The following is an 18,809-nucleotide window of genomic DNA, read 5'->3' on the forward strand; positions in this document are numbered from 1 at the left end:
GTGGTACTGATGCCACACACACACACACACACACGCACACGCACGCACATGCACACACACACGTACGCACATGTAATGCATAACATAATCCACTGCAAGTAGTGTTTAGAGCAAGCAAGAGAGACGTACGGCCAAATCCTTGGTCTCCTCGCCCGCAAACTCGATGTTCGTGTTGCAAGGGTAACCTTGGGTAGACGCAACACCGCCCATCACCTGCCAGAGGCCCACTCGCAATCTGTTGCAGCCGGGAGTGGTGTTTTTGAACACGTTCACAGATGCATGGACAGTGCTCCTGCGGGAATCAGGCAACGGACACACCTGGCCTTTAGTGCACAGCCTAACATTGCTCACTGGCGTCTAGCAGTGGATCCCGGCACGATGCAGTTAAACGTCAATGCCCATGGATGTGCAGTGCGATTCTGCCAATGGAATAAGCAGAACCTGACAATTAAGCTTTACGATGTCTCCCATGCATGAAAACACACCTGTGGTGAGAGAACACTTGGGCAGAGCACTGTTTTGTACTCTGAGATGAGATTACTGCTTTTTCCCCTTCAACCCAAGTCCCTATAGCCGTCTCTCGTCGGCAAAACTGCCATGTGAAGTGTGAAGTTGTGCCCAGCTCTTACTCGTTACCATTTCATTGCATGCAGTAATGAAACCAAGAAGCATAGAGAGCAAATATGTGCCGTGCTTTAGGATATTACCAGGTCACTGATTAAGGTGGCATATTTGTACATAACGTATACATCACAACCGCGAACGTAATGAGTTGGGAGGGGAGTTTTAAACCTCACGAAAAAGAAAAAATATGTTAAATTATAAAGCGACCACTGTTTGTTCAAGCCACTTAAAGCTGAAGTGCCAAGGGCTTATAAAAAAGTGGAGACAGCTCACAAAAATACCGAGGAAGTGGATATATTGATATCATTTAGGGCCGCCGCGGTGGCTCAGTGGCTATGGTGCTCGGCTGCTGGCCCGAAAGACGTGGGTTCGATCCCGGCCGCGGCGGCTGAATTTCTTTGGAGGAGAAATTCGAGGCCCGTGTACTGTGCGATGTCAGTGCACGTTAAAGAACCCCAGGTGGTCGAAATTTCCGGAGCCCTCCACTACGGCATCTCTCATAGCCTTAGTCGCTTTGGGACGTTAAACCCCATAAACCATATTGATATCATTTGAGAGGCAACACTACACAGATGCATGCGCGCCATCGTTGACCACAGCAAAGCCTCTGATGTGTTGGTACACGCAGTCCTCCATCCATGCAGCAGTGGCCAGTGACAATGCCTTGCCACCGTTACTACGTGCGTTGTACTGAAAAACATAGTCCCGATGTCCTGGAACCCCTTCCATGTTCTCTCCACAACTTTCAGGTAAGGTTCCAGGTGCGTTCCATTGCATTTCCTGCTCCTGAACAAAAACTGCATCTCGGTACTGCATCCTCACTGTGTATTTTTGAACGCCTTACTCATCAACTTCATCACTGGGGCAATCGAGTCACATCGGACTGATGCTGCCAACAAAGTAAAAGAGCACACAGACATACCAGTTAAGGTACTACCAAGACTACATCATTCTTCGTACAAAAGCTAGCGCAAAACACGACACACACAAGAAAGGTAGACAGGACAACGCGCTGTCCTGTCTACCTTTCTTGTGAGTGTCGTGTTTTGCGCTAGCTTTTGTACGAAGAATAATGCACCAACTAGCCCAGCAACAAGTGTTACTTAAGACTACATCAACCTGCTATGGTACCAACAATTAAAACAACGCAAACATATGCCAGTTAAGTCACTACCATTACCACACCAACCTGCCGTGGTATCTCCGTGTCTGTGGTGCTTTTGCTGCCAAACACGAGGCTTAAGAACAAATCATGCGACTGCATGGCCCTATTTTCAGTTATTAAAAACAGCAAGCCCCATGCAAAGTCTTCGAGACCTGGGCCCCTTTCTGCACCTATGAAGGAAATTATGAACACTTTTCCCCACATAATAAATCCCTCAGCTTCTGTTCCAAAGTTGACCATGACCGCCTTGGACACATGTGCAAAAGACAAGACAGCACAGTCATCACTCCCAGCTTGGAAGTGGCAAACAGCACCAGCACTCACTGGGTGTAGGAGCTCTCGATAATGACCGTGGCGTTCCAGGAGCGGCACTGCGGCTGGCTGCCCACGGCATTTTCTCCAGCACCTGCAAAAGAAGGGCACGATGATTAGCTCAGAACTTTTGCAATGGTCGCAAAAGAAAGTGCATTTAACAAGCTCACAACACTACTGCACCTAGTCTCGCTCATCCTACTGAACCATGCAATAAAACAGAGACCGCTGCATTCCCGAAATTACAAATAACACCTATGCCAACGAACAGCATACAATATTTCGGCACAAGTTCGTACCATCTCTGAGGAATCGTGACACCACGCCTACTGGTACTCACCGCCACAGGTCTGGTTGCCGGAAGGAAAACAAAAAAAAAAGAAAAGGGAAGAAAACAGAAAGGCAACAATGCAACCGATCAAAATCACACCAAGGACATCCACACTCATGTAGTTCGCTACAAGTGACTCATCATGAAGCACAGGAGGCTTCCTGCCTACCGCACGTACCTGACTCTGCCTTGATTTCAGCTGGCCACTGTGACATGTAATTTCCAGAGGGCGACACCACCTGGACAGGTGAAGAACAGGCAAGAACTCTTCAGTGCTCCGTACCTTCTTTCCGTTTGACTAATTCTACTTTTCATCATCTTTCCAGCTGCTCAAAAGGCTGAGGCAACGTTCAGTGTGCTTAATCCTGGCTATGCTAAGCGTCAGAGTAAAAGCAGTAACATCAGCGGTTAAAGTTACCATATACTGGCACATATCAGTCGACTCTCATACAAGCTGACCCCCCAAAGAAAAGTTTACTCCCGATACAAGTCGACACTCCCACTGCACAGCTGCTAGCCAAAGGCGGAAGGTGTATGTCTGTGGCACACTCTTTGTTATATAGTTTCCCACAGTATGGCATCACTGGCAGCACTTATCAAAGGAAATGAAAAGATCCAGCTTCCTGCCTTCCATGCTCGCGTATAGCCCAGCTAATAAGCCTAGGCAAGCAGCAAACAGAACTGCCGACAGCCCTGGCTATAGTTTCGGATCCCGGTGTGACGAGCACTTCGAAGACTACCAAGAGTTTTCTCTTGCGCTATCTGCTGCTTAACTGGGAAAGCTACTGTCTGAGAAAGTGAGCAGGGTAAACGGCACGCAGTGCCAATTTTTGTTAATGAAACCATTCTGTATACAAATAAACTTTTTTTTTTTTTAACAAGGAGCTTCTTGCTTTCTGCCAGCAAAAGGCACCGGCACTGGGCGCACACTATCCGCAACTTGGCCAAAACTACTTTAGACTCCATATAGGTCAGCTCCGCATATAGGTCGGACCCCCCGATTTTGAATTGTCCTTTCTGTTAAAAAAAGACACAAAAGGTCATCCTATATGTGCTATATGTGGCAATATACGGTATGAGATGTGCCAAATGTGGCGTGTGGAAGAAGCCCTTAAGATAAATTTATGACCTTCACAAAACATTAGTTAACACATGAAAGTGTCTTAAGCACTTTTATACAGAGCCAACAGGGCCTTAAATGATCATGTTTTTTCTGCCTCTGCCTTTACGCTTACCAGCCACAGGCACCAGTGTGTGCAGTACTCCGGCTACTACACTCATGACATCCGTAATGCGACACAGCAATGTGCTAACAGGTACGACATGCATAGCAGGTGCACACAAAAAATAAGCTAAGATTATTATTACTATTACCATATTACAATTACTATTACTACTACTTGGTATGACAGCACAGAGGCTGCTGAACATACTATGCTCATGCATTAAAGGCAGAAAACATGCTCTGTTCTGTACCCTACACGTGCAGTATGCTTACACAACACTCTACACGCAAAACCCCAAGCCTGAAATTCGATGCGGTGTAGCTACGCTCCTCCCACCACCAATTTATGCGCCGAGATTCTTTTTAGCTCCCCAAGCTACTCGCTGAATGTCCCTAACACCATGACATTTAAAAGTGTAACAATGACTGGGCCCCGGATCTGCAGATTCCGAATTTCCCTGCAAAAAGTAGCATCCACTTTGTCCAGCTAATTCCCCGAAACCTGTGGGGAGCCTCTGCGCATTATACGTAATTAAAACTTGCTATGCAGGTCGGCTCTAGGCAAGTACAGTGTTGGTACAGCATTAAACCGCACATTAAGAAACCTTGAGATATTAAAGTGAAATTCTTCAAACGAGCATGTATGTGACTAGAAATGAAGAGAACAGCAGGGCCCACAGTTGGTCACGCACGTGACTACTTAGGCTAGCCCAGCATGCTAGGAGCCAGCTACCAGTTACAGAAAAGAATGCCAGACCAGTCGGAAATGAAGCCAACAAAATGAAAAAGAAGAAGGCGGCTCACCACAGCACAGTACTTCCCAGGCGGAAGTCTGTCGGCAGGAAAGCTCAACAACTTTTCGTCAGCCTGCAACACATGGTAGAGGCAACGGTCTGAGCACACCACACCACACATTGAAATCTACCATACTGCTGTCCCATATAGAGGGCAGAGCTAACGTTGCCTCAAGGGTGCACACTTGGCAAATGCACCAGGACACTTAGGGGGCAGTGGATACAGGGCACTCTCAGTGCACGAGTGTGCCCGCAACGTGTCAGCTGCTGTCCCTGATCCCCAGAAAGAAGGACAACACTACATGCTTTTTGACAGTGCAGCTACTACTGGCCCACTTGCGGGTTGAATGTCAGTGTGGTTGTAGAGCAATCACGTGACCACACCCTGTACATGCCTTGTGCTACTTTCGTCATCTTCGAGGTGGGGCACGTGATCACCCCTAACCACGTGACCGCGTGCAGCACTTCCCCCCGACCTGGCGACTACCCATCAGGCAGGGCATGCTTCAAAACATCTCTTGGATGCTCTGTGAGCGCCTGTGTAGTGGTCATAACCAGTCACAACAAAAGTGTGGTAGCTGCCATGGATCGGATCAACACGTGCATGGATGGTACAATGAAACAAGTTAAAGAACGGCAGAAAGAAACACAATTATGATACTCAGTAAGGCGTAATTGCAGAGCAGCTGCAAAAATATCGCCGGACAATTACGATAAATTGTCATCGTAACCATAAGCGCAGCGGCAGTGCCTCCATGGTACAGCTGTTAAAGCTGCTTTAATACATGAGCTAGCATTAAAAACACATAAATAACAACAAAGCTCCTTCGTTAAATCACAGAAATCACCTATAACAGCTGTACTGTACTAACGCATTACTGAGTATTGCAATCATAACACAGGTTTTTTGCAAGAAAAGGTAACACCTCTCGAATAAATGCCTTCATACAGCAGCAAATACCTGTACTCCCCTGTATTCTCGCACACTGTCACAAGACTGTGAATGGCTCCTTAGTGTGAGACTCACTGCTCCAGAACAGGAATGCATTTAATTGCCTGTTTGCCACCTACAACAACTCAAAAAGCTCGCAAAATTAGGAAGCCGTGACTGGCTCACTCCTTTCACGCTATATTTTGCAGCTCTTTGACACAAGAGAGTAATCAGCTCCTTTTGAAGGCTGTTGGTATTTTCCTGAGGCTCAAAAGATTGAGAATTCAACTTAGAACCTTCTCAAACAGACACTAAGGGCAACTTCATCCATTTACTGTTCTAAGTAAAAACTGATTCCATGGCTCCTTCTGGCTACGTGTAACAACCGCTTTTAAAACAGCAGTGCAGCCTTGATGCAACATAGTCAGTCCATAAAATTAGCCAGTGACGTCGACACCTGTGTTTCATTTTTTACGCGCCAGCGTAAGGCTCCCGTTCCGCAGAAACTCAGGCGGTGTCATCGGCGCGAGTGAAAACGCCAGATTGGTCGAAAAGGTGGCTACGTCACGTGTGGAGCAGCGCAGTTGAGAAGTGATTAAAACATTTGAAAACTGATGATTAAAAGGTTGCAACACCACTCAAACAGCATTAGGACATGTATGTACATAAAGTGAATGAACTGCGCCGAAAAGAAACTTGGGGTAATTAGTCAAGAACCAAACGCCTGACCCTTGGGTTGTGAGTCAGACACACTACCACTACGCCATGGAGGCACCTTCGTACAGCTTGGTTAACGTGATGCTTTATAGGTGCGTCATGTAGTCTTTCACGGAATGATTGTGATTGTGAAAAGAGGAAACAGTGTCCATGTCTATGTGGGCAAGAGGAACCGCTAGGTGGGAGCCATTAACGATGTTGTGTCAAACCTTGCCCTCGAATTTTGCCCTTTCCAACTTGCAAAAGTATTGCTTTCAATGAAAGGAGTATTACTTCCATAAAAACGCTGTAATGTATCAACACAGGACAACTGAAATTTGTCCTTCCTCAGTGTCCTTTCAATGTGAATTCGTGGCTACAGGAAAGGGAGGCTTCCAAGTTATGCAGCAAGGTTGAGTTCTGATCCTCCTGGTTTTTGGCGCGATGCAATGTTGCCTCTGAGCACATCGTGCTGTTCACCGTGAAGCTGATTGCACTTAGCTCACCAGGTGGTCCTCCGAAATGGTAACTGCATCGTGGCTGTCGTCACAAGTGGACGCCCGGGGGCCGAGCTTCAGCAGCCGCACAAATGAGCCATCCGGTGCGCCATCAACTCCAACGATCAGGTATTCGTGATCCTGCTGGATCGTCACCAGCGTCTCCAAGGACAGGCATAGTCCCAGCACGGACACCAAAACCACGGAACGCAGCATGCTGTCAAAGTCAGAAGAAAGAAGTTGAGAGCTCAGTACGAGTGCAATTTTTCCAAACATCAATCCAAAAAGTGCACTGCGGCATGTGACCTGTCGACAGGAGTATGTTCAGATGACTGACATGATGCGCATCGCCTAGTTTGCGTTCAAAATCCAAAATTACCCCTTTCGCAGAGCAAACTTTGGAATCCCAGCAAAAAACTGTGAACTCCAACAACATTCAGCGAGAGCCGTGCAAAGTCGTTAGGGCGCCTAGATCTACATGGCCCATTAGACCCCATCCACTGAGAATGTAATTCAAAAGCCGCGGACTGGTTCCCAACTTCCCTGCTATTCTCCCTTCCCCGCACACTGCTCCCACCCCTGTCCAGCCATTGCCACCTGCCTCCACCGTAACCTCCCCTTATGTCTACCGCCTGTCCTTTTGCTTCATCAGAATAACCAGTCTTTGTGATTTGCCTCTGACCTAGTTCCCATGGTAGCCTCAAAAAGTGCCAGAAAACATTCATCACAAAACAATCAAGCTATCTGACACCAATAGTGAGGTTACATGAACAAAAAGATAGCACGGCAGTGACTCTTGGCTGTATGAGGATTAACACCCTGAAGCTGCATGCCCACTATAAGGAAATATGTAACAATGAGCTTCAATTTTCTTCCACCTGGGTTTCTTTAAAGTGTACGAACATCGCGGCACAAGGAAGTTTTTGCATTTTGCACCACGGAAAGGCAGCCACTGAGGCTGTGCCGTGGATATGTGACCTCATGTTCAGTAAGAGATATGCAACTATCACTGAGCTGTCATCACGGGTGAGTGATTCTTGGCCGATGCAAACGAGATGATTCCCGTCATCTGTTACCATGATGCCCCAAAAAACCGGCCATAAATGGGTGCCGATATTGCCCGATGCATTGCTGTGTTGCTAACACACTCCCTAAAGTACACCGTAACAAGCTGTTTTCAGCCTCCACTAAATCACCATGCCAGTACTGCGAAATCAGAGCACAAAGTTCTCTTCACACATGGCTCTTCTTGTGCCTTTAGCCCTATTATGTGCAGCAGAAGGAACCACTTAGGTGCGTAACATTTAGCAAGTTGGTGATTGAATGCAAGAGTAATGACCGCACAAATAAACAAGCATGAAGTATGGAAACACAGAGGATGGCACACAAAGCATAACACTGCGACGACTGCTGCAAAAAAGTACTAAAGCTACGTAATACAGTTCCCAAGGCTAAACGTTATGTGCAAGCCTCCCATAACAGAAAATAAGTCATCAATGCGAAACCACCGGTCCATTGTTGCTGCCCAGGGTACACAACAGCACACATTGTGCAGCACCCTCTAGCACTATGCAATAAACATAGCTTCACTATCTTTCATGGCATACAGTGATGAGATAAGGGGATACTTCACTCAAGTGCCCTTATTAAAGATATCACGACTGCTCTTGCCCATTGCCGAGGTCTCTTGAGCATTGAGTTTGGGTCATTGCCTGAACTCTGCCAATTAGTGAAGCCTTGACCTTTGCTGCAACTTTGACAGCACTGGGTACAGAATTAGGAGAGGCTGCTGCATTTTCCTTAGGCTTCACACCTTTGAATCTGTGAACTGGCTGCTCCAAACAAGCAAGCAATGAAAATGTCAGACAAAAGTTATGAAGATCCATTGTTCTCTTGCTAATGGTCCTATTTTGCGAATAAGTAAAAGATCGCTAGGTTTACAACAGATATTACTGCCTTTACATGGATATAATGAGAGTTTTTCTCCTTAGTTCATTGATATGAGAGCGTATCTCGCATTATATCTACTTAGAACCAAGGTGCGAACATTACATAATTTTTAGAGTGAAAGCTCTACTTCACGACCAAAGCTGCTAAAGCCACGCAACCACTGAAGCCTTGACCTTTACCTTGAGAATAAATAAATAACATTGCACTTCAAGATAGCTACAGCAAGTTTCACCATAAGGCACATAAGGTGCCAGGAGAAGCCAGTTTTCCGGCAGCGTGAAGACCGCGCGGCGCACTTGGGGAAAGTGAGCAGTTGGGAACATAGAAAGAAGGCGGCAAAAGGCGTCGAGAAAAAGAAGGCACTGAAAGAGTTGAAGAAGGGAAAGCAAAGAAGGCTGAATGCGCTTATGCCGGGCAGCACGACACACGAAGAAGCGGTGGCACATGGCGATGACTGCAGCCACTGCTTCGCAGAGACTTTGCTGCAGTTGATGATGTCACATACATTTGCAAAGTGTAAGCATCCGCTGTTCCCATACTTTTGCAAGCCACTGTTTTTTCCAAGCCCCGGGCTGTACATGGCTTAAATGAAAAGCAAGCTGGCACTGCACATAATCGTAATGATTTACTTTTTAAATTTTCGTGAGGTCACGAACTTGCTCCTCGCATTTAATTCGTGGCAGCATTACATACATGTAAATGCGGTACGATTACCGCCTAATTAAAACTAGCAAATTATCACAAAACCCTGCCCAAATACCAAGGTGTATATACTAAATCAATGGCTAGATTCAAAGCTGTTCTATCACCAGTTAATGCCGCAGTACGACCGTTGGCTGGTTTCTCATACAGTGCTACTTTCCAGCAGGCCCCCTCCCTCCGTCTCTGGTGGCTGACACTTTGGCCATGCTTTTAGAGGTATTTCAGAGCCCGCTACTTCTACCATACTGCAAGAAACTGATATACATCTGTGTGCATAAATGAAAGCCATGCACATTTTAACAGTCTGGTGACGGTTAAACCAGCCCAATAGGCAAAGCCACTGAAACACGCATTCTGCAGTACTCCGGCACAAGCAGGCCACTCGGCACACTGCACAAGGGTCAGGAAATGGGCATCTGAAAGCAAGAGTTGCTGCTGTACAGCTATCCCACATGATAACGGATCGATAAGGTCAGACAGCCCCATCAAACAAAGCGCATGTTCATGCAAGAGATTATCATGGACAGCAGCTCCCTATCAGTCAGCACACACTATCCACTCACGGGAGACAGTAATGACTCTAAATGCCAGAATGCCGGTAGTACAGGCAGGTTGGTGGTTGCACTAGTGTGTTCACCGCACTGGAACAATTGCTGCAGCAGCAATCAGTACTGACAAAATGAAAAAAAAAAAGAATGACGATGACACCCGTGGTAAGGTGGATGATTCCCTACTGTGCTTTTGCAATTATTAAATGCTACTGCAACTCATGAGTGTGTGAGGATCGTGTTTCTCCTCTTGGATGGTAATAACAAGTGGTGTATGCAGCAATAAATGTGTGGTGGCATTGACCTGAGCATAGTGTCGTGCAACGTGTTTGCGGGCGGCATCCAGGAAGTGTTCAACGTTTGTTTGACCTGCCGCACTTCTCTTTTGCCTCTGACATGCGTGCAGCTTCCCTGGTGCAACGCTCTGTCCGAGCCCTCCTGCAACTTAACTGATGTGTCGCATCAATGCTGGCAGCTTTACCATAACTGCTTCAGCCGTTATTGTGCAGGCACGCAGGGTGCTGTGCCATGCAGTCATTTCAACATGAAAACCTGACTCTTTCAGACGCGCATCACGTTCTACTGTTAAAAAAAATCTGAAAATTTGTACGTGTATACTTCGAAGTGGGGGGGCACTTCACAAAAATAACAAGAATGGATCAAAAAATTTGAAATTCACGCACGACACACACTTCAACATTCACGGAATTTCAGCACTATTCTTAAAAAATAAAAACACATTCATCAACTAAAGCTATTTCCCCAATGAAAAATCAGCCACAATGCCCTTTAGGGGGGACACTGGTCTTGACCTATTTTCCTTATTTTTAGTCCAATCCTAATGAAACTGTACCACCTTGCTCAGTTTTTGTACTGATTTCAACAATTAAATTACCTTTCACATAAATTAGTCGGTTCCCAAGATAATTAATTTCAATTAGTCATTCATTAGTACCTCAATGCAAAAAAAACTGCTCAATAAAAAATCATTTTTAATCCATGGCTGCATAGTATGGTGAGTAAAGAGTGCAATAATCAAAGCAGTTTTTCCGTTTTACTCTCATTAGTAATTTTACAGCACTTGGAATATCAATGTTCAAGGTGTGAATGTATTGCATCGATAAACTTTGCAAAATTATAAATTTTTGAAGTGCGATTGAACAAATCTGCTTCGATTACTGCACACACTGTGCCTTCAGCTTCCCTTAGCAAACAATATGATGTCTCTATCTGTCCTAGATGTTGAGATATCGACATACTAAGACAGCCAGATGTCCAAAATTTCCACGCCATTAAATTGTCTGCTCCAACTTAAATTCAGCCCACACAATGATCTGAATTTAATATAATGGTCAAAATGTTGATTTCTTGAAGGAAAAAATTGCTACAGTCGGAAAATATTAGCTGTAGATTCCACAAATGTCATTTTTTGAAAATCTATATTTTGGTCATTTTTTGGTCTCAAAGACCAGTGTCCCCCCTTTAGTAAAATATTCCGCGGCGTAAAAGAAATAAAAAAAAGTGGCTGGCAGTTTAGCACTGCTAAGCATGACATGTTGCGCGAAAGCACATCACGACGACCATCTTTATTTCTTTTTCTGAATAGCAATCTCTTTTCTAGGCACGAAATGGCCCTGTCGTTCTGCCCAGCGGAGTCTTAAAATGCAGCCAGCATCAGTGAATTCGCGACAACATCTTTAGACACTTCGAAAAACAGTTTGAAATGTCACGTGCACAACCTTATACGCCGTGCCGCAAAGGGTTAAACGGTGTTCCAAGGCGGTTGGCACTGTATTTTTTTTTACCCCACACCCCATCTGATGATGATAATGTTAGCGCAAGGAAAGAGGCAAGGGCTATGTGCGCACGAGGTGGTCACGTGATCATGCTTCCTTGACAAATGCAGGTGATTCCCCAAGTGCACACGCAGCACACCCTCTGCTCCGCTTCTCTTCGTACTTCCACCTGCACTCTGCTCGGTGCATGCGCGGACGCGTGATGCTGACCACAACGCCTACTACGCACACGCCAACCTTTGCAATAACAGCCGGCGGTGTAAAAGCTGCTTGCAGAGGCTTTTCACGGATACGTGCAACCCGCCGACAGTGTGGAATTTAAGACAAATTTCACACCTTTACAGATCACCTGCCTAGCAAGAATGACCGAGCCTGCTTGCAGAGACCACTGCACTCCCAACCTTTAGTTTATTTTATAAAATGCATTCGTCTGCAAAGATGCGCTCCTCTGTTGCTGTGTGCATCTGTTTTGCTTATCTGCTAGGAAAGTGCTAGAAGCTCCACTGCCTTCAACAGCGTCAAAGGCACAATAATGCTCCAGTGAGGCAAAAGTGAGACACCGGTTCCAAGAATGTGAAGGAGTGCATTAAAATGTACAGGTGTGTATAAGTAGCAAAAAAACAGGTAAACTGAAGTCCCTGACATACGCTCGACTGTCTAAGACCATGGCTCCACTCTGAACAAGGCAATAATTTCACTTCGATATCCTGCAAAAAACGGAATGCCTCGAACAGAAATGTGCATTTTTAGACAGGAATTGCCATACGTAAGAGTGCAGCATTCCTTTCACATTAAGAGGTGTGAACCAGAGCTGGTCACATACAGTACACACCCGTGCTTGACCTCTGCACTGCACTGAAGAACAGACTGAAGATGGCCTACGTTTACTGAGATTACATCATTCTGATGACGAACAGGATATATAAAATGAAAACGAGGCTCTTACAAATTATAAAATGTAAAAAAAATTAACTACAGGTGCGGCCGCCAGTGGCCGTTTTCACGAGCAAACTGAAACGACATCAATTAAGTTATTAATTTTCTTTTTATGCACACCTCTGATGCAAGGCCATACAGCCGTAAGCTATACTTCAGATCAGCAATCATGGATTCCTTTTCATTAAAGAACTACACACACCTAATTTTGTTGCATGTTTTCTGTTTAAACTCATGTGCTCACACATTACAATACATGGAGCACCATGTGATATTTGGCTAAGACAGCTAATTAACTCATAATTGAATTTCTTCTCTCACGCTGCTTTGGTTTCATCAACCGAACGATGGTTGTGACATGCAGTTGAATTTTGGGTCGTGTGAGGCATGGCAAAAGTGAAATATAAACATTGATGTGTACTTTTAACTCACTAAAGCACCTAAACCAACCTGCTTCAAGAGCTACAATTACAACAAACAATGTATCAGCAGTTATATTGGCATTTTTTGTGCCTGAAGTGACCTAAAGTCCAACTACATGTCACAGTCATCGCTTGGTTAACGAAACCAAACCCGAAACAGTGTCAGGTAATTCAGTTAATTTAACGGTCGTCGGCAAATACCATAAGGTGCTCCATTTATACCAATGTCTAACGCATCGTTTGAAAGAAGAAAACAGCCGCCGCGGTGGCTCAGCGGTTATGGTGCTCGGCTGCTGACCCAAAAGACGCGGGTTCGATCCCGGTCGCGGCGGCTAGAATTTCTTTGGAGGAGAAATTCTAGAGACCCGTGTACTGTGCGATGTCAGTGCACGTTAAAGAACCCCAGGTGGTCGAAATTTCCGGAGCCCTCCACTACGGCGTCTCTCATAGCCTTAGTCGCTTTGGGACGTTAAACCCCACAAACCAAACCAAACCGAAGAACACAAAAGTAAAAAATTTAACGCCTATAGCTTTCTAATGGTACCACGAGCTTTAATCAAAAAATGTTTCACGTTAAAATCCAATTTTCTGAGCCATAAATGCATTTTTTCCTATCCAACAAACACAATAATGCAGTCGCAAAAAGCTAAACAATTGGTTTTTAATGAGAGAAAGGGTTTGATGGAGTCTTTCTAATGTCCCTTTAAAGTATGCACCAACTAGCCCACAAGCGAACAAAGCTGGTAGTACGCATGATTCCAAATGGTCAAATGCAGCAACTTCACCTACCTTTCACACCTCAATGCAGATTATAACAGGCTCAAACACATCTTAAAGTAAAGCTTGCCTGTTCAGGACAGAATTCGCTTTAGGCACCAATTCAGCTAAGCAATCACAAATACTCCTTTTTTTAAAGTCCTGAAACAAAAAGCATGACACCTAAAGAAGGCAGCACATATGATGGAAAAAAAATGTAATGACAGGCAGCCAGATCTGAACACCTCTCACACAAAGAGAATTATTTTTGTGACTAGCAAAGGCACAAGTGGCCGTTATGACAAACTTTGTACTAAGGTTAGAGGAGTACAGAGAGCGAAATTCGGTTCCATGTTTTCTTCTTCATGTAAGACATTAGTATAGATAGACCACTGCATGGTGCTCATCTACGACAGCTAAATACAGTACTATTGCAGTCTTCTCTCGTTCAATTTCAGTTTTAGTTTTAACAGTGCTGTCATGTCAATGGTCATATATAGGTCACATGAGGCATGAAGAAAATTCCAATATAATCACCGTTTCTTCATTTATTGACATTCTGACTCTTGAGGCAGGCTCGCTCTAGCATTGTAATGAAATAAAACAACACAGTGTTTTCATGAATTGTGTGGCCTACACTGACATTTCCCATCCTAGCCATCGTTTGGTTGTTGACACTGAAACCGTAACATACGAGAGGAGAAGTTCAATTACAAATTATTTAGCAGTCACAGGCAAATAATACCATGTGGTGATCCACATAAACCAATATATTTTACGCATCATTACAAAGAAGAAAACACGCAAGCAAAAATTTGGTATCTACAATCCTTTAACAAAACATGTCAAGTAAAGGCTGGCACTAAAATGCACAACTGTACACCAGCACATCTTAGGTGGTACACTTATTTGTATGCTCCTTCTAGGCACGCAAATTCTATGTATAAAATTGCAAAGTAATACATTATTTACAAGCCAGCATAAGAAGAGCACATTTTTCTAACCCAGGAATCCTCAAACTGGGCTCTGCAAATTCATCTTGGAGAACTTTCTTGTTTTCTACACAAATTTATATATGCCCCAACACCCACCTTTCCTTTAATCTCTTTATTATGGGACTAATCAGATTGCTTCATTATATTACAGCCAGTCAACGTTAACTTAATTTGGGAATTTTTTGAGCAGCCATGCATCTGAATGCTTTGTTTTTTTTTTTGCATGCATAGTAAAGTTGTTTCATATGCAAGCGAAAACACTCATGATTTCTGACGCCGTAGTGCCTCAAGCAGCCAGAGAGATGAGGTTCCAACTAGTCGGAAATTCATTGCTGGGTCTTAGAGCATTTTTTTTTATTTACATACCAAATGTAATGAAACTGTACAGACTTATTCAGTTTTTTCAGCTGATTTCAAATGTGCAATTTGTTTATTTCTAGGGGCCAATTAGTTCCTGAGATATTAATATATATTGTCACGTTGTAGTGACGGCAGTCCAGCGGTCAGGAAGACACCAGAAATACTTGCAAACGAAGCTCTTTATTTGGGCTGACTTGCGCCCTCAAAAGAACTGAATCACTCGGCGGCGGCGTAAGCAACAGGCGCTCTCGGCGGTCGTCGAACTACGAATGCCCGCTGCTCGCGGCATCGTTCAATTTAAAGCCGGCAAGGAAACTTCGAGATAACAGGTCGAGATCATCTAGAGTAATCTAGAAACAAGTAGATGCAGCTGTTCATGGCTGTGAAAAATCGAGATTAGTCCGGTCGCTTCTCGCGTCACAAACAAAAGTGATAACAACCCTTTCCTGCAGCCTTGAGCGTGAACGAACAAACACTACAATGATACGTGGCATTACCCCCCTTCCAAAGAAGCATCGTCTCGATGCTTTAAAATGAAATTAAACACGGAGAATGCTTCGAGAACTTAAGAGTCCTTTAGCGTTCCTAATAGGGTGTAAGGGCCGCGGTAAAAGCTTCAAGTCTGGCCGTGTCGTCGGTGTTGTCGTCGTAGTAGTCGTCGTCGTAGGGATCGTCGTCGTCGTAGGGATCGTCGTCGTTGTAGGGATCGTCGTCGTCGTCGTAGGGAGCATGGTCTTCTCTTTTCGTCGATGGAGGATCTTAGTTCTTGCGCTCAGAAGCAACCTCACCTCCAGAGGCTGCTTTATTCAGTTTAACCTACGGGGGCTGGGGAAGCGTCCACGCACTGCGTAGCCTCGGCTAGGAGATACTTAGCGCGGTGACGATGGCGACGGAGAACGCGATAGGCGGCTCGGTGATGAGTATCCTTCCCGACGCAAAAAAATCCTCGATTTCGGCTGGTCGCTGGCCGGGTCGGGGTCGTGGGGCGTCGTAAGGGAGCCCTCGGATGCCCATTCTCCTGTATGGGCAGTACCGGAGAATGTGACCGGCTTCTCCGCAGTGGAAGCATTGTGGCGGCGCTGGTCGGGTGTTCTCCACTCGACGCATTTCCTCGGCCGTGTACGACGCTCGTAGGACGGGCGAGTTGGGGCGAGAGGGCGGCGCTCCAGCGCAGCTGGCTAAGGGCGATAGGGGCTTGGGTCCCGTTGTTGTGGTACAGGACGGCGCACTGCTGCGGCGTAAGTCATGGCTGGAGGCTCCAGAGGCTGCGTGGTAGACTGGAGTCAGGTCTTCCGGCGAATAACTGAAAGGGCTGGCGTCATGGCTTGCAGGGGTTGTCCGGTACCTGGAAGGCTACCCAGCACCTCCACCAGATGTCACGTTGTAGTGACGGCAGTCCAGCGGTCAGGAAGACACCAGAAATACTTGCAAACGAAGCTCTTTATTTGGGCTGACTTGCGCCCTCAAAAGAACTGAATCACTCGGCGGCGGCGTAAGCAACAGGCGCTCTCGGCGGTCGTCGAACTACGAATGCCCGCTGCTCGCGGCATCGTTCAATTTAAAGCCGGCAAGGAAACTTCGAGATAACAGGTCGAGATCATCTAGAGTAATCTAGAAACAAGTAGATGCAGCTGTTCATGGCTGTGAAAAATCGAGATTAGTCCGGTCGCTTCTCGCGTCACAAACAAAAGTGATAACAACCCTTTCCTGCAGCCTTGAGCGTGAACGAACAAACACTACAATGATACGTGGCAATATCATGCCATTGTCTGCTCAAACAATAGAAAAAAAAATGGGCCACCAGAAATTTAATTTTAATATGTGAGTAGATACTACAATGTGTGAGGAATGCAACGCTGGAAGCAGTTTTCAGTTTTTTTGTCCGTGTGGACAAATGGGCTTAATAGTTAGTTTCATATGTGTCGTGTTTTTTGGCACTGTATGTCTGGTTAACTGACTTAAAAACTGACTATTAAGCCCATTTGACCACACGGACAAAAAACTGAAAACTGCTTCCAGCGTTGCATTCCTCACACATTGTAGTATCTACTCACATATTAAAATTAAATTTCTGGTGGCCCATTTTTTTTCTATTGTTTGAGCAGACAATGGCATGATATATATTAATATCTCAGGAACTAATTGGCCCCTAGAAATAAACAAATTGCATATTTGAAATCAGCAGAAAAAACTGAATAAGTCTATGCAGTTTCATTACATTTGGTCTGTAAATAAAAAAAAAATGCTCTAAGACCCATGTCCCCCCTTTAGACAAGACGTACCCAACAATTCTGGACAAAAGCAATCTTGAACGGAGAAGAGTTTATGAAAGCAATTTTTTGCATATATTGCAAGATTTCACTATAACAATCAATACATCAACAGATCTACTGACAGCAAGAGTGCATTCTTCTGCTATTAACGTTTTTGCTATCGTCAAAAGCATTCCCCATTGGCTTTCTATGGTAGCCTTAACTGCCCGATGCGAGTGATGGAAAAATTTTAAAAGAAAGACTTTGCTACATATAAGAAGAATGGACCATTACCTTCAATATTTACATAACAGTACTTTACTACTTGCCGCGGTGGCTCAGTGGTTATGGCGCTCGGCTGCTGACCCGAAAGACGCGGGTTCGATCCTGGCCGCGGCGGATGGAATTTCTTTGGAGGAGAAATTCTAGAGGCCCGTGTACTGTGCGATGTCAGTGCACATTAAAGAACCCCAGGTGGTCGAAATTTCCGGAGCCCTCCACTACGGCGTGTCTCTCATAGCCTTAGTCGCTTTGGGACCTTAAACCTCATAAACCAAACCAAACCAAACTTTCCAATATTCAAAACCTTTGTCCAAAAATGCTGGACATGAGAGACTGAAGCCAGGTCACAAGGAGTTCTTCCTCAGCACTTTTTGTAAGCCACCGGTGTCCCCTGAGGCTGTAAAGACTGAGAACCCGTGTCCTACCCTCTGAACCTTTCTTCACTGGTTTTTCACGAAGAGTGCAGTTCCCGCAAGCCAGTCACAAAAGCACACACAGCTTCCTGGTGGAACTGAGTAAGACAGTGCGCAAAAGGGCTTAGTGCTCACTCTGGCAAAGAAAAAAAAAAAACTGCCCAGTACGGTTTTTTTGTGGTCATTGCAACTGCTTGGGAAAGTCGAGAGCCTCACGTGGTTCCACTTGTGTTGCCGACAAAGGCGGCAATAAAAGCAATGCCCTGCCCGGCAGCTCAGTAGTGGCATCTCAGGGAAAGTTGGGGCTATCACTGTGGGGTTTTACAGCAATCCTCATTTGTATTCGTGGTGAAGAGCCAGCGATTGCCTGCCAGACAGGATATATTTCTTCTTTTTTTTTGCTCTTTTAATGCAAGAAGGGAATGCTTTCAATGCTACTCACACTGCACAAGCAAGCAACACATTGAGCCAGTTTGCTTAAATAAAGCGATCAACCGAGATGCATGTGTGTTTTGTGACATTGGTTTTTATAGTGCTGAAGCATTGAGGGCTATAGTCTACCAAAGCCTTTAGTTTCATATAAGGCTCCACCGTCCAGTTCTCGCTCAGCCGCTCATGGAAAGTTCTTGCTTCCAATATCTAACAATCATTATGGTCATCGATGTCTCCGTTTTTCTGGTGTCAAAATTTGGAATGCTATCCCATGCTCAGTCATATCTTCACCTAATACATTTAGAGCACTGAAGAATATTTTCCTTCAAACAGAAGCGTCTCAGTGAAGCGACACTGTATGCGTCTGTGGCGTGGCATAATACCACTAAT

The 18,809-nt window shown here is 45.2% G+C and overlaps 1 protein-coding gene across 2 annotated transcripts in view; it reads right to left on the reverse strand.

The window, feature by feature from the left end:
• Positions 1-18,809, reverse strand: part of LOC149336891 (uncharacterized) — a 45,976-nt gene that overhangs the window by 16,056 nt on the left and 11,111 nt on the right. For both annotated transcript variants that reach the window (XM_089553183.1, XM_089553184.1), the window contains exons 2-6: positions 6,585-6,792; positions 4,462-4,524; positions 2,611-2,671; positions 2,114-2,195; positions 130-292 (exon numbers count right to left, since the gene is read on the reverse strand). In XM_089553183.1, the coding sequence (XP_089409309.1) occupies positions 130-292; positions 2,114-2,195; positions 2,611-2,671; positions 4,462-4,524; positions 6,585-6,791 (576 nt within the window). In that variant the 5' untranslated portion in view covers position 6,792. The remainder of the gene's footprint in view (positions 1-129; positions 293-2,113; positions 2,196-2,610; positions 2,672-4,461; positions 4,525-6,584; positions 6,793-18,809) is intronic.

The sequence above is a fragment of the Amblyomma mixtum genome, chromosome 7, assembly GCF_055824585.1.
Source record: "Amblyomma mixtum isolate Tamu chromosome 7, ASM5582458v1, whole genome shotgun sequence".
Classification (NCBI taxonomy): Eukaryota; Metazoa; Arthropoda; class Arachnida; order Ixodida; family Ixodidae; genus Amblyomma; species Amblyomma mixtum.